The following is a 16,947-nucleotide window of genomic DNA, read 5'->3' on the forward strand; positions in this document are numbered from 1 at the left end:
GAGCTCATGTGTATACCATGCTATTGGAGTTGGTTTGATAATGTTTATTTTAGTTAAAATATTGTTCTTTAATCTTTCCCAGGTATTGTGTCAGGATTATTCCAACTTTTCTTTATGTTAAGCACACTGGGAGAGTTTTAAGTGTCACATGAACTGTACATAACTTAAAATTCATTAATTAAGCTACCTAACCTGATCCCTCATTTGGGGGGACAAGTAGGCTTTTAGACAAGTTTAAAAATTTCTTCCATAGTTACCTATCTTCCAGTTTTTAAAACTTCTCGGATCATTGAATGGCAATTTGTACTTCCTTTGAAATTCATTTCTTTACCTTCAAATGTACTAGCCTAGGACACCCACCAAAAACTGTTTTAATATCATGGCGGGTAACTGCACCTATTTCTCATTCATAATGTGCTGTATTTGTCTGTTCTTAGTTTTTGCTGGATTAGCTTTATTAGAAGCTCACTTTCTTAAATAAAAAAAAAGCATTACAATTTTTTTCAAAAAACAATGCAATAGGATTTCTTTCATAACTTCTTAACTTTTGTTTTTATCTATAATAATTCATTTGCATTCGTTCTGATGCCTTGGGTGTCTATTCTTGTTCCCTTTTTAACTTCTGGATTTGAATTTTCCTCCATTTATTATAATTCCTTATTGCTCGGTAATTAAGACTTTCCTGCTTTTAGCTTGGACTCATAATTTTTAGTATTCAGTGTTCTGAATTTGGAAATGGGTGGGCCTTAATCTGAGACTCTTTCTATTAGTAGAGGACCTTAATTCATACAGTTTTATAATTACAACTGTGTTTATTTCTGTTTTCTATGCTTCCTTGCTGTAATCTTTGGTTTACATATTTTGCTATAAGGACTAAGCATCTCTTGCAATTACTTTTTCCAGTATTTTGGGAGATGACTATCTTTTTAATCAGTTATACTTACGTTGTTTTTACACGTTTGAAGTGTATTTAAACTCATATTTGATTATCTTGCAAAATCAAGAGTAAATTTGTTTCAAGTTTAGCAGAGTTTTATTCCTCTCCCCATTCTCAGCCCCACCCCACTTCCAACTTCTTCTATTATCTTAGCTTTTGTTAATGTTCTTCGAAGTTTTAATACACAGATGGTGGTTGTTAAGTTACTTTTACATGACATGTCTTTTGATGGTATTTTGCAATTTATATTTTGTTTATAATCAGGTAGGTATACAGCAGACGTACATAGAATTTTTCTTATATAAACTAGTTTTCATGCTTCCCACAGTCCTTAGGTCCATTAATTTCACACTTTTTAATCATTTAACTATATTTCATCTCTCAGTTATCTAGAGCTTATATTTAAGCACATTAAAAAAAGATATGTACTTAGTTATTTTATTTTCCGAGCCCTAGCACATCTGAGAATGTCATTATATTAACTTTATGTGTGAAATAAAACTTATCTGACTATACAATTTTTTTTTAAAATAAATCCCCCATCCCCAAACCTTTAGATTTTGGTCCACTGAAAAATTAGAAATGGCATCATTAATTTTATATATTAAGAATATTATTCACCTTAAATTAAAATCTAATAAGCTATTTTTATAAACTTAAATTTTGTATGAGAATGAAATACATTCTATGTCCTCGTGATAATACAGTATGTATTGTGTGTATAACCAATAATCTAGCACTTTAAAACTTATTATATGACTTTTTATTTAGAGGATGTTTTGAATATTATTCAAGATGAAGGCTTTAAAATACTGATGCAGAGACAAATAGTGTTATCAGAAGAAGAAGCAAAAACACTGTGCATGGAATATGAAAATAAAGATTATTTTGGAAATGTTATAGAAAATATGACCAGGTAAAACAGATTACAGGTTGAGAAAGCACAGTCTGATTTATGTTTGAATCATTTAAACCTCTTAACCCTGCCTTCTGTACAAGTTGCCAGATCTCTCAATTCTGTAAAGATGTGCTGAGTCTACTTCTTTGCCAATCTCCCTCCCATTTTTTTCCCCCTCCCATTTTGATTCCCTGCTCAACTGTGTGTCTTCTCTGGTCCTCCTGGAATGTTAGTAGAGCAATGCAAGGTTCTGGGTGAAGCCCCTGGAGTCCAGTTGAGTTGAATGCCAGAAGCCAGAGAATGCAGCATCATGAAGTCCAAGTAAGAGAGCTGTGACTGACTCTTAAGGACTTTGGTAATCCTGAAGATCACTAGTCCTAGGAGATGAATGGGATGCTAGAAATCTGTCAGGTTTCTAGAAGAGTAAATGAAACAGCAGCTGGGGCAGAAAGCCAGCAAGGGTATATAAATCAGCAGGGGCACTGGGACAATATAGGGACCACTCTATCAGAACCAAGCTCCTTCTCTTCCCTTCCTTTCTCTGCTTCCATTCTTTTATGAATATGCTCTTGAGAGTACACCGACAGAAATTAATTTCATACTCTTGATAAAAAGGGTTATTTTACTTTTTTCGTCTAACAAACACACTTGTATTATCTACCTATAATTAGCTACAAGCCATCCTTTCATTAACTTTTGTTTTTTCTTTTCTAACAGCGGTCCATCTCTAGCCCTTGTTTTAGTAAGAGAAAATGGTTTACGACACTGGAAACAGTTAATTGGACCAAGCACTGTGGAAGAAGCCAAAGAATACCTTCCAGACAGGTATGATTCACGTCATGGGTCTCAAACTTTTTTCATGGGAGCCACTGTGATTGCCTGGGGGATATGGGGGTATAGGAACCAGAGCTCTAGTCCAAGGTTCTCTTCTCAGGCTTTGCAAGAGAAGGCTGTGGGCTGCTTGGTTTGAGACTGGTAAGTGGTAGCTGCCCAGACAAAAGGCCATATCTGCAGAAATATCTGCCCCATGCACTATTTAGGAGAAATTCTTTTGAGAAGGGTGTGATAGTTGCTTCAGATTCTTTAATTGATCATAACCGTTTCAAGATGAAAAGGGAACCCTCTTGCACTGTTGGTGGGAATGTAAATTGATACAACCACTATGGAGAACAGTACAGAGGTTCCTTAAAACACTAAAAATAGAACTACCATATGACCCAGCAATCCCACTACTGGGCATATACCCAGAGAAAACCATAATTCAAAAAGACACATGCACCCCAATGTTCACTGCAGCTCTATTTACAAGAGCCAGGACATGGAAGCAACCTAAGTGTCCATCGACAGATGAATGGATAAAGAAGATGTGGCACATATATACAATGGAATATTACTCAGCCATAAAAAGAAACGAAATTGAGTTATTTGTAGTAAGGTGGATGGACCTAGAGTCTGTCATACAGAGTGAAGGAAGTCAGAAAGAGAAAAACAAATACCGTATGCTAACACATATATGGAATCTAAAAAAAAAAAAAGTGGTTCTGAAGGACGTAGGGACAGGACAGGAATAAAGACACAGATGCAGAGAATGGACTTGAGGACACGGGCAGGGGGAAGGGTAAGCTGAGACGAAGTGAGAGAGTGGCATGGACATATATACGCTACCAAATGTAAAATAGATAGCTAGTGGGAAGCAGCTGCATAGCATGGAGATCAGGTCGGTGCTTTGTGACCACCTAGAGGGGTGGGATAGTTAGGGTGGGAGGGAGGGGATATGGGGATATATGTATACATACGTATAGCTGATTCACTTTGTTGTAAAGCAGAAACTAACCCAACAATGTAAAGCAATTATACTCCAATAAAGATGTTAAAAAAAAAAAGAGCTTCAAGACAATGACTAACAATAGATAGCCTGCAATTTGGTAGGAACATTTACTAAGTTAATGTACTGATGAATCTTAGAACTCTGTAATCAGCTCAACCGTGGCATGTTACCTAGGCAGGCTTTTAAAAATATTTTTTGATCTTAGCTGTTGGGCTTGGTCTCAGCTAGAGGAGGGAGACAGTATCTCATGCATTTCCATTCTTGGCATGCAGCTGATGGAAACAAACTGAATTGTAATTTGCTTGAATTCTTTGTGCTGATTTCAGAGTAGGACTGAAGTCAGGGGAAGAACAGCCCTCCTTTAAGTGAGCAAGAATAAAGATGTTTTATCAGGCACAGCAAACCTGCATAACCACTGACACAATAAATAACAGGACTAATGAAACATCACGTATATAAAGGTTGCAATGTTTTCTTTTGGGTAGGAGATCATAAACTGGACTTGTCCCGAATGGATGCATTTCACCCCTCCTTTTGGCCCTACTCACTTACGTCTTTGCTCCTGTGCCACGCAATTACTGTAAAGGATAGTATGTGTTGGACACTCTTTATGTGGAATGAGCAGGGTGCCACAGAACCTGTCGAATGAAATGTAGCAGAGAATGCGATACATGGCATCAGAGAGAGGAATTCCTATCAATACCTGGCCTAAGCATGTAGGCACACTCTTCTAGAAACTGTGGTTCCAAGTGTGGAGGCTACGTACCAGCATAGAGACATTTTCTCCAGGTGAAGAAACTCAGTAATTGCCCCTCTCCTTTCCACTATTATAGTGAGAGTTCCCATCCTAAGCCCTTACGATCCCTAATGTTACCACAAGTTCACAACTACTCTTAACCATTATTTTTGATGGGTCCCCCTTTTCCAGGTTGCTTTAGAAATAACTCCTTCAGCAGAGCTCTGCCCTTTCCTGCCCTTGGGCGTCATAGTCTACACTCCCCATTGCACCCTTACACACACACACACACACACACACACACACACACACACACACACACTTTTTCCAATAACCACGTCTAACAGCCTAACAGAGGGGCTGCTTGTAGTTCTCTGCACTGAATGGAGTCAGGGCTGGCGACGGGTTAGGCTGTTTTTATCATTCATTGTGCAAATCCCCCATCCCTGGCAATCACAGGCTCCAAGGGTCTTAGTCTGCTAACATCTTCAAACCAGAGGTGTGAGAACAGCCAAGGGCTGAGTGGGAGGGTCAAGTTGGATAACGAAAAAAGGAAATCTGAAATGGTCACTGAAACCAGAGAGGCAAGAAGAGGGTCTTTAAGCTGAGGACAGAAAGCCAAGTTTCCAGTGATGTCAGCCTATTAACAAGAATGGAGGTTATTCACTGTGGCTGGATTTTGTGGGTCGCTTGCTTAGGACTGTGTGTAAAGGGCAGAAAATGTAATGAGCAATAAGTATCTCCTCTACTGAAATATAAATAGTTGGAGAGACAGAAAGAAACAGGGGCAACTGAAAAACACTGAGGAACGATAACTGATTTGAGAGCTATGTATTCATCTATCATACAGAAACGGAACCAGAATAAACTGTCTACCGCAACCTGGGTTGTCCATTACCATCAATGTCACCCCTGCCTCTCCGCAAAGCCACCCTGTACACTCGCTCCTCTTTTATCGCTGCTTTTGCTCACCTGGAGGGTTCCACTGCAGTGTCTCCTGGATTCAATACTTATAGTTTGGTATCTTTGGTATAGGGTCAAATGCCATCTCTAGTGCTTGATATTATTTAGTGATGAAAGAAGGGGAAGGAATATTTATTGACAGCTTAATATGTACCATATATTTCAAATGCATCATCTGATTACATCCTCAAGGTCTCCTTCCAAAACAGGGTTTATTATCATATTTATGTTTGAGACAACTGAAGCACAGAGAAGGGAACTAATTGCCCAGTATCACATAGCTAACAAGTGATGCCACCAGGGTTCTATAGTCTGTGTTTTTTCACTGCACCAGGGCGTTCGTTCATTCCATCTTTCACATCTGTGAGTCTCCATTATGATGATTATTGAAATGTTCGTGTCCTTTCTTCCTAACGAGCGTTCCTCCCTGGAAGGAAGGAGCATGCCCCAAGCCACTCTGCAGTTACTTCCGTCTGCACAACGCAAATATGAATAGTTTTACATTGTGTTAGGTTGTGTTATATTATACGTCATGTTATAAGTTTTTGACTTGACTTCTCTTTCAAAGTTTATGCGCACAATTTGCAATGGAGAGTTTGCCTATCAACCAGTTGTATGGCAGTGACTCGTTAGAAGCCGCTGAAAGGGACATACAGTATTTCTTTCCTCCTCAACACACTGCAGCACTGATTAAACCTCATGTAACACGAGAGCAAAGAGGTAAATATATAAAAATAGAGCCGATGTATACATTTTCTGTGAAATTTTGCGAACTACAGTGAAGTTGAAAGAATAAGGCAATGAGCAGTTCCATTGTCACGAGGTAGCGCTCCAAGTTTAGGCTGTTGGTGGGATTTTGACCAGATTGACTTCATTTAGTTCCCTTAGCGGTGCCCTGCCGGTTCAGGGAGAAGAGTTCAGAGTGGCTGGCCCTTTCAATCCACATGCAGCAGGAAGTTCCTTGGCATTTGCAGCATAGGGATGAAAACACGTGTTCGCTTTTAGCCCAGGAGCAGATTTCCTCCCAGATGGATTCTGGAAAGATGGATCTCAGAGACTGAACATCGCGTTAACATGCTGAAGTTCTTCTGAACGTCCATCTGGTGCTTTTTCAGTTTAGTTTAGCATAGTTTTGGTTTTTTTAAAACCACTGGATTCAAGTAACAGTGTGACCTTCCTTAGTTATTTCAATCCACTTGAATTTGGAGCAAAGACGAGAGGCAGTCTGCCGAGACTACCAAATGCCTGTTTTCCCTAGAGGATATCCTGACGCTCATCAAAGAGGCTGGATTTGACATAACACAGATGAAGGAGAGGCTCCTAACTGAAGAGGAAGTGGACAAAGTTTATTTTAAAATAAAAGGAAAAGACTTTTATAAAGATGTACTGGAAGTTTTATCGGAGTAAGTTTCTGATATATAGGTCTTTGCATTATAAAAGTGGTAACTGTTCATTGTAGAAACTTTGAAAAATACAAAAATTCATTAAAATATTACATTTAATACAATTCATGAAAAGACACCCTGGTAGTTTTTTTTTTTTTTTTTTTTTTTGTCTAATTCCTTCTTTCCTTCTCTGTTTTCCTCTCTCTCCTTCCTTCCTTTCTCTGTTTTTTTAGGTTTTCACATTAGATATAGAGGCTATCTGGTTTGAAACCCTTGCTTGGCCAACATATTTAATTTTTGCCTTAGTTTCCTTATCCATAAAATGGGGATGATAATAGTACCTACCTCACAGGTACTATTATGAGGGCTAACTACTTCATATACTGGAAGTAATTTACATTGAAAGTAATTAGAATAGTGCCTGGCATGTATCCCTACAATTAAACTACAACATTCTTCTAGCACAAAAAACCTGTTGCAAGGGAATTCTCAGGCGGTCCAGTGGTTAGGACTCCCAGCTTCCAATGCAGGGGGCACAGGTTCGATCCCTGGTCAGGGAACTAAGATCCTGCAAAACACATGGTACAGTCAAAAAAAAAAAAAAAAAAAAAAAAAAAAATTAAAAAAAAAAAAAACAAAGAAGAAAAAGAAAGCACAAAATCACACTGACAAGGACAAAGAATAAAGATGAGCTCTCTGGATGAAGCTGTGGCATTCTGTATTTAGCTGTGTATGCAGTCTGTACAGTTGTCAATAGCCCAAGTCTTCTGAAAGCATTGTTGTTTGCAGGGGTCCATCTTTGGTCATGATCCTGACCAAGTGGAATGCTATTTCAGACTGGAGACGATTGATGGGTCCCACAGACCCAGAGGAAGCAAGACTTCTGTCCCCAGACTCTATCCGAGCCCGGTTCGGAAGAAGTCTTTTGAAAAATGCTGTCCATGGAGCTTCTAATACGCAGGAGGCAGTGGAGACTATTAATAGAGTGTTTGAGGACTTTGTTGCCAGCAACCCTGAGAAAAACTAAAGTACAGTACCTCTTTGATTATTACTCTCTCTTCTTTTCTTATTACAGTGGCTGGGCCTAAGACAAGGCTGTCGTGGAAAGACCAGACCTTTTCCCATATTCCTGTATTAAACCTCATTTCCTGCCAGACACACTCTGCAGTTCCATAGCAGCCTGGGAGCCTCAAAGCCAAGCCTTGTAGATGCCAGGGACCTGGGAGACAGTGGGGCAAGTGAGACACCCTTGGGTTTGCAAGCCTTGGTCTTGAGCTGTCTGTGCCATCTGCCATGACTCAGGCCTATCAGTCTCTCTCCTTGATTTCCCTCCACTGCTTCACTCTGAATGGCCAAAGTCTCATTCAGCAGCCTCAACTCTAGTCTCTAAGTATCTGGAAACTTAGAGCCTATTAACGACCTCTGGGTGCCATATGATAATGGAATAGCATAGGCTATTAGAAAGTATAGGGTAAAAGGCAATCATTTCTACTCCTTGACAAAGAGGTGCTTACTGGGGAGAGGTAGCAACATGATATGGATGTGGATTGAGCCTGCTCTATCCTGGGCAATGTAGGAGATAGAGTGTAAGACAGATGACTTTTCCCACCAAAGCTGCTTTCCTTCTTTATTTTCAAAGAGCAGGTTCGCGAATGTATGCCGATATGGCGCTGGCTGCTGACGTGAATATGACTCTACAGCTTCTTCACGTGCGGAGTGTGGTGCCCACCTGGACGAGCCAAATGGAGACCCAGCCTCCAGAGCGTAAGGAGGAAGCAAAGTGAAGTGGGGCAAGCCCTCCACACCCAACCAGGTTCCTCAGGGGGAGACAAGCGAGCACACTGTTTCCTAATATTACCACTTAGGCTATGATTTCTCCAGGTATGAGAAGATTGTATCAAAATATTAGATGCATAAAATAAATTCTGGCATAGGGCAGCTCATTCCATTAGTCTGACTCAGTTATAAACCAAAGCATGACGGCACAACCCTTGAACATTTATGTGGGGAAAATATGTATGTCTGCTTGAACTGTGGCTTCTTGGTTAATACAAAACTATGGGTTCTTGGTTAATACATAATCATGAAGGCTGTTACCTTCAGGGAAATGCAACTATAATGGGGAGACAAAACTCACAGAAACAATATCTAATTATAACTATCATCAGACAGTACATTATTAAGCATGTCAGTGATGAATGACTGGGGGGTGGTGGTGACTAGAACTATATTCTGTTTATAGCATCTATTAGAAACATGGTGTAGATCTAACGTTGACATTTTCCTCCCTTTTGTCATGAGGGGAACATTATGAATAATACAGGGGATTTTGAATTAGTGTATATTTCAGTGCTGAACTGATGGGTGTATGTCTGATGGGTAGGAGCTGGAGAAGGTAAGGGATGAGATAGATCTTGAAAAATGGGTAGGATTTTCAAAATCAGACACAGATGTAGAGAACAAATGTATGGATACCAAGGGGGAAGGTGGGGGATGGAATTGGGAGATTGGGATTGACACATATACGCTATTGATACTATATATAATATTTATACTATATATAAAACTAATGACAACATGCTGTATAGCATGGAGAACTCTACTTAATGCACTGTGGTGACCTAAATGGGAAGGAAATCCAAAAAAAGAGGGGATATATGCATATGTATAGTTGATTCATTTTGCTGCACAGCAGAAACTAACACAACATTGTAAAGCAACTATACTCCAATAAAAATTAATTTAAAAAACAACTCAATTTACTACAGCATCAGAAGAGTAAAATACTTAGGAGTAAACAATCTGTGTATGAGTGCAAGACTTTTACACTGAAACTTATAAAACAATGATGAAAGAAACTAAAGAAGACACAAATAAGTAGAAAGACATCCTGTGTTCATAGACTGGAAAACTTAATACTGTTAAGATGACAATGCTACCCAAATTAATATAGAGATTCAATGTAATCTCTATAAATATCCCAACAGTATTTTTTGCAGAAATGGAAAAACCCATACTAAAGTTCATATCAAATTTCAAGGGACTCAGAATAGCTAAAATAATCTTGAAAAAGAACAAAGCTGGAGTACTCTCACTTCTTAATTTCAAAGCTTATTACAAAGTGACACTGGTCAAAACAGTGTGGTAGTGGCATAAGGAAAGACACATAAACAAATGAAATAGAACTGAGAACCTATAAACTTTTACATCCATGGTCAGTTGGTGTTTCACAAAGGTGCCAAGGTCATTCAGTGAGAAGAGAATAGTCTCTTCAGTAAACAGTACTGGGAAAACTAGCTATCCTTTAAAATAATGAACTTGGACCACTGACCTTACACTATATACAAAAAAATAATTCAGAATAAAGACCTACTTTTAAGAGCTAAAACAATAAACCTCTTACAAGAAGAAAACAGGGGAAAATCTGCAAGACCCTGGATTAGGCAATAGTTTCTTAAATATGACCCAAAAGCACAGGCAACAAAGGAAAAGGATAAACTGGTCTTCATGAAAATTAAAACCTTCAGGGAAACAGGTTCCTTTCTTTTGGAAAGAGCTGACCTTGGCAGAGCGGTATGGCCCCTAGGTACCCATGTCTGTGACCCTGCCTCCGCCTACACAGTCCAGACACAGGGGTGGGGATGTGGGCTCCTTGGGTGCTGAGAGTTGCATGGTATGGGCAGTGCAGTTTGCAAGACGGTACCTGGCCGCAGGCATCCATGCCCTCCAGGCCTGTGTGGCCAGGTCCTACCATCACCCGCCTAGGCAACTGCCTGGACAAGCAGGTCCTCACACTGTGCCTCTGATGGGGAGGCTACAGAGGTCGTTAGAGCCAGACCCCATATGGCCCTCCTGCCCGCCTCTCTCCAGACCTCTGCTTTTTCATCTGCTCTCTCTGCACTGGACGGAAGAGGGACCTCTGATGTTTGACATCCTACGCTGCCATCTCTATTCTCCCCAGGTTGTTAGGCTGCAGTGGGTCCATCCAACTCCAAGGCTGACAAGACAGAAGTTATTCCTCTGGGATCCCTCTCAGGAAAGCTGGAGCACCGGACACGTGAACCGACTCCTTCCCTCCCCTGGAGTTACGGGGTCTCTTTCTGGTTGTGTGGCACTCCTAAGGGTGCCTTAAGCCTGAGGTGGGAGGGTGTGGTTTCATGGTCACCTACAGTGCAGGGGCTTTTCACTTAGTTTCTGGATTTCTCACAGGCAATCTGTCCATGAATATTTGCTGACCTGGTGAGTTTGGGGGGAAGGATGGTCTACGGCTTCCTACTCTGCCATCTTGCTGACATCAACTCTTGATCATTTGGTATTAATGATATATTACTCACTCCCAAACTCTAGTATTCCAGCACGGTTTGAAAAGCACATCTGTGAATACCCATCTGTATTGGTAAATTATACAAAATCGAACTGCATGTGAATTATCCATAAGTATATTTCTCATTTTTTCCTTTAGGATACCTTTTTTTTCAAACTAGGGTAAATTAATTATTGGGTTTCTTTGGATTGTGCAGAGAAATAAATATAGTAAAAACCTTCACCTTCCTCACTCCTTCAAACTGAATACCCTTATCTGATGCCTGACACGCCTGGTAGTATTAGGGCATTCGAAATATGACTGTGTTAAGTGACACACTGTTACTGCCTCAGGAGTGGTCCAGGGCTTCAAAAGCATTAAAGCCCAAAACTCTTAATAACCAGCAGATGGCATGATTCACTCAGTCGTCTATGTGTACGTAGCTGTACGAAGATTTTAAAAGCAAGACGTAGGGAAAAGCTATTTCTTTCAGATTGTAGAATTAGCTTTCGGTAGTCAGAAAACTAACAATCCATGTCCAAAGAGATATTCAATTAAACTTTAGTTTGTGTCAGTGTTGGTCTTGAGGGGATTATTGATATGTTGGTCTTGGGTTGCAGCAACATGAGGCAGGCATTTGGGAAGCTGGGGTTGGTGGTATCTGGGAGTAGCTTCTTGCCCCAGAGGAAGAAAAGGTAGAAAAGACTAGAAAGTTATCAGGGCCCCAGCTCAGTGATGTGATCTTGAATCTTAGCTGGACTTTAGGCAGACGACCATATCCTTGGCCACTGTGGCTGCGGCAGCTGAGGACTGCAAAATTGGTGGGCGTGCCTTGAAGCACTGGGCTGAGATTTGTAAGCATGATGAGAAGCGCATGACGGTGGGGATACGGGTCCGAATACACGGACTGGCTCAGAAGGCAGGCAATGGTGTGCCTGTGAGGGAAGGAAGCAGCACTATGCCAACAGCCAGACAGAGCTGGAGATGAGTCTGCTCTTCATGAACTGTACCACACACAACAGTCTCCATCCTTCAGCACTGGCTCAGTCATGCATCTTGACCCTGAAGGCAGCGCTTCTCTGATTGCCCTACTTGGCCCCTCTAACCCCTTCCAAGACAGGAGACCTGAAGCATTCTGGATTAGAGCCTAATACTTTCCAGGATCCCCTCCCTGGATCATGTTCCCTGTAAGCAGACGCTCTGCAGAAAATGGAAAGATTTCCTAAAATATGCCTGGAGTCTCTTGGCGCCCTTTCTTTTCACTGGAGTTAATCTGCTGCTGCTATTGGGGACTTCCCTGGTGGCGCAGTGGTTAAGAATCCACCTGCCAATGCAGGGGACACGGGTTTGATCCCTGGTCCGGGGATATCCCACATGCCACGGAGCAACAAAGCCCGTGCACCACAACTACTGAGCCCGCACGTTGCAACTACTGAAGCCTGCACACTCTAGGGCCTGTGCTCTGCAACGAGAAGCCCGTGCACCGCAACGAAGAGTAGCCTCCGCTCGCTGCAACTAGAGAAAGCCCGCGTGCAGCAACGAAGACCCAATGCAGCCAAAAAAAAAAAATCTGCTGCTACTGATGCTTGCCTGTACTGTCTGAACTTGCTCACCCCTTGGAAGCTACTTTGGATGACCTCCAAAGCCAGTTTTTTTAAATGCTTTTCAGAAAGGAAGAAAGTTTACTAAGCAATGGTTCACATGATTTTTCAGCTGCTAAAATATTTCAATGACAATAAATATCTGAAGCCATTAGATGACTAAAAAATGTTAATAAATTTTAAAAACCCATCTGTTTGATTCAACAATAGCATCTTAGATATCCCTTGATACCATGATGGAACTTTATTCATAATACCATTTTTTGCTTAACTTCAGTTTTTTTAGACCTCATCCTATTATCCATGTTATTACAACTTTTTGAGATTTGGGGTCAGCCCTCTGGTTCTGAGTCTTCTCTCTTATCTAAATTTAATTGCTAATCAAGTATGTTCTTTTTCCCTCTAAAATATATCACTAATGTGATCCAAACCTGCCATTACGAAGTGGTTCTCATCTAGATATTACAGCTGCAGGTTTTAGAATTACCTAGTTATAAAACTACTCTCATATAAATACTGCTACTAGATATATTAGACCTATGCATGTACTGCCTGAAATTGTAAAGGCAAAATTACACACCATAGAGTTTCTTTCAAAACTTTCCTTTCAGAAAAGGTTTCCTTACATTCTAGTCGAAAGAGACCTCTCTTAGGCAGAATAGTGAATATTGTCAGATCTGTAGGATAGGAAGGCAGAGCTGTTCCTGGAGACTAGGGACCCCCGATGGCTGCCTTGGGTCCAAGTTCCCCAGTAGCCCTGCCAAACCTTCCTCAGACATTGAGGCAGTCTGGAGGGCTTCCTCCCCAGCTTTCCGGCCCTCTCCCCTCTCTCTCATGGCTCTCCCAGCCCTGTTCACGTCCTGCCTCACTCTCTCTCACAGGTGTTTCCTCTAATAGGGTCCACATCATTTAATTCCATTTTGGTGCCTGCTTCTCCAAGCACCCAGACTAACACACATGTAAGCAATAAAATAGTTTTCATGTCTGCATGGCTACCTGGCTTAAACCCATACTACTGATACATTCAATCTCTCTCTCTCTCTCTCTCTCTCTCTCTCTCATAATATGTTTGTAGTATCTTCTAATTATAAAAGCAACACATGTTCATTAGACGAAATACAAGAAAGCATTTATGGCTTGTATTCTTTTGTGCCTCATTTTTTTTTTCCTGGTCCTGAGAACTCAATAAACAGTGGAAAATTATTTGGGTCATAAAAATCTGTCCTCCCCTGGCATACCTTGGGAACCACATCCGAAAGTCCATTCTCACAAGTTACTGACAAAATAAACTAGTCATTCATTCCCCAGCTGCCTGGAGTGTGCAGAATGTTGCCAGCAGAGGGCTCATAGATGAAGAGAGACATCTAGTTCCCAGAGAAAATTTATAAAAGTTACGAGGAGAAGATAATTACAGTAAGGAGCTGGAAAATCAGCACTTTGATACCCCTATGGGCCAAGCATTCTGGAGGGTTACTGACAATAGGATCAAGAACTTTCCTTGCTGGGCATACTCCTTGGCCCAGCAATGCCACTTAAATGAACTTATCCCCCAGAACTAATTAAGGATGTGCATAGATACTAGCTATCAAGCTGTTTATTCAGTTATTCAGTACATTCAGTTAAGAAACAACCTGAATCCCTAATTACATGAGGGTCTGTTGAGTAATGCTCACCACGGAATACCTCGTGGCCATTATAATAAATAAGCTGGCCTGGGCTTTACTGACATGAGAGCTACTTCATATAAAGGGCCGACTGAAGGTTATGAAACAGTATGTATAATAGGCTCCTAATTTTTTTTATCATTATATAAACACATAGAGGGAGATGGTGGACTGCGAGAGGAGTGCCTGTCAGAAGAGGGAAATTTGGACACAGATACCCGGAGGAACGCCATGTGACTGCCGAGGCACAGATGGGAGTTATCCTGCCTGAAGCCAAGGAATGCCCGGCATTGCTGGCAACCAGCAGAAGCCAGGGGAAAAGTATTTGGTAACCAAACTGATGGAATTTGAAGGAATTGGGAGTTTTCTGAAGAAAGTGGCTTCATCAAGAGGACAAGGCGGTGGAATCGAGGGACCGTGGACTCGCCTCCTCTCACGAGCCACCCGAATCGCAACTAACTTCCGAACAATCATTGATAACAAAGACTGGAACCTCCCAAACATGATATTCTACATCCAAACACACAAAAGAAGAAACCCAACGAGATGGCAGGAGGGGCGCGCTCACGACATAATCAAATCCCATACCCCCAGGTGGGCGACCCACAAACTGGAGAACAATTTTATCGCAGAAGTTCTCCCACAGGAATGAGAGCTCTGAGCCCCATGCCAGGCTCCCCAGCCTCGGGGTCTGGCCTCGGGAGGAGGCGCCCCCAGAGCATTTGGCTTCGAAGGCCAGCGGGGCTGGCGTGCAGGAGCCACGCAGGACTGCGGGGAACAGAGACTCCTCCACTCACGGAGGGCGCACACAAGGTCTCACGTGCACCGGGACCCAGGGCAAAGCCAAGCCTGGGCCAGACCTACCTGCGGGTCCTGGAGGGTCTCCGGGGGAGGCGGGGGTCGGCTGTGGCTCACCGTGGGAGCAAGGACACTGGAGGCGCAGGTCCCGGGGGAATGAATAGTCCTCCGCGTGAGCGCTCCTGGAGGCGGCCATTTTGGTTTGGGGTGGTTTTTTGTTGTTGTTGTTTTTTTTGGCCCTGCCGTGCTGCATGTGGGATCTTAGTTCCCTGACCAGGACCCGCACCCCCTGCGTTGGAAGTGCAGAGTCAGAATCACCGGATCACCAGGGAAGTCCCTGAAGGCTGCCATGTGGGTACCAAGAGCCTTCCCTGCCCAAAGGCCTGCAGGCTCCAGAACTGGGACTCCTCAGGCCAAACAAGCAACAGGGCGGGAACGCAGCCCCACCCATCAGCGGACAGGCTGAGCCCACACCCACCTCTAGGCATGGCCCTGCCCATCAGAGGGCCAAGACCCACCCGTGGGCAGGCACCGCCCCACCCACCAGGAAGTCTGCGCAAGCCACTTAGACTAGCAGACGGCAGACCCCAGAGGCGAAAAAGCCACGATCCAGCAGCCTGCGAAATCGAGTCTGAAAACGCAGATCAGAACCTACCCTGGGACCACCTGGTCCCTGAACCTTGGGCGACAAGACGGGAGTGTACTTGCTGGGACACATAGGACGTCCCCGACAGAGGGCCACTCCTCCAAGGTCAAGAAACGTAACTAACCTTCCACATACATAAAAATATAAATAGAAATTTAGACAAAATGAGAGGAATATGTTCCAAAGGAACAAGATAAAACCCCAGAAGAACAACTAAGTGACGTGGAGATAGGCAATCTACCCGAGAAAGTTCAGAGTAACAATTGTAAAGATGATACAAGAACTCGGGAAAAGAATGGATGTACAGAGCGAGTATTTATATAAATGCAGAGGAAACACCTGGAAAATTATATACCAAAATACAGTGATTATCTCTGCAGAGTGGTGAGTGGGATTAGGTAGGATTTTAATTCCATTATTTTTTTATGTTATGCATTTATTGAATGCTTTATAGAAAATACATATTTACTGTATCATTGAAAGACCAACAAAAGTATTTTTAAAAATAAATGCCTCTAGTTGTCCTCAATTATGAAATTTGTTGATGAACATATTGCAGAATTGTTATTTTTTTCGGATTAAAGTAACCCAACTCTCGAATAATACCTATTTCGGAGATAGTACCACAGCCTTCCTCTCCATATATTTATATTTACCTCTCATATGTATCTAGGTGGAGAAAATATTTTAAGGGAGAAAAATAAATTCGTGGCTCTCATACAAAAGCCACTTCCACACTTGTTATATTACTCTCAGTGTGGGCTGCTGTACATTTTCAACTTTTTTATAATAAATAACCAAACAGTGGCCTCGATCTTTTATCAATTAATCAAACTAATAAATGTGCCTAATTACGCTTTTGTGTGATATGCAGTATATGATTTCAGTTAAATATTCAAAGGAAACAGTGTTTAAGTTTGTAAAGTCATCTCCAAACTCTTATTATGTCGTTTTGCACTTAAAAAAAAAAGTTTTACAGAAGGGTTTTTTCTTCATTTCCATTGAGAGATGTAACTCGCCTCCCGGCGCCCCCCTCCCCAGATTCCTACTATGCTAAGGAGGTAAGCTAGGGTACCAATACCTTTTCATGGCCTTTCCTAGGTTTCTTTAGTTTAGATGCTACGCCAAACACCTATCTGGCTTTCCTTAAGGGCCAAAGCGGTTTGGCTTTTTTTTTTTTTTTTTTTT

At 41.8% G+C, this 16,947-nt stretch overlaps 2 protein-coding genes across 2 annotated transcripts in view; one reads left to right on the forward strand and one right to left on the reverse strand.

Moving 5' to 3' along the window:
* The window catches only part of NME8 (NME/NM23 family member 8), a 36,528-nt gene extending 28,754 nt beyond the window's left edge, over positions 1 to 7,774 (forward strand). The window contains exons 12-16 of the mRNA XM_067041643.1: positions 1,709 to 1,853; positions 2,553 to 2,660; positions 5,931 to 6,082; positions 6,621 to 6,765; positions 7,537 to 7,774. Of these exons, the coding sequence (XP_066897744.1) occupies positions 1,709 to 1,853; positions 2,553 to 2,660; positions 5,931 to 6,082; positions 6,621 to 6,765; positions 7,537 to 7,774 (788 nt within the window). The remainder of the gene's footprint in view (positions 1 to 1,708; positions 1,854 to 2,552; positions 2,661 to 5,930; positions 6,083 to 6,620; positions 6,766 to 7,536) is intronic.
* The window catches only part of PNPLA8 (patatin like phospholipase domain containing 8), a 139,239-nt gene extending 123,680 nt beyond the window's left edge, over positions 1 to 15,559 (reverse strand). Inside the window, exon 1 of the mRNA XM_059074802.2 lies at positions 15,180 to 15,559. The gene's annotated coding sequence lies outside the window, so the exon portion shown is untranslated. The remainder of the gene's footprint in view (positions 1 to 15,179) is intronic.
* Between the last annotated feature and the right edge of the window lie 1,388 nt (positions 15,560 to 16,947).

This window comes from Kogia breviceps, chromosome 9 (genome assembly GCF_026419965.1).
Source record: "Kogia breviceps isolate mKogBre1 chromosome 9, mKogBre1 haplotype 1, whole genome shotgun sequence".
NCBI classification, from domain to species: domain Eukaryota; kingdom Metazoa; phylum Chordata; class Mammalia; order Artiodactyla; family Physeteridae; genus Kogia; species Kogia breviceps.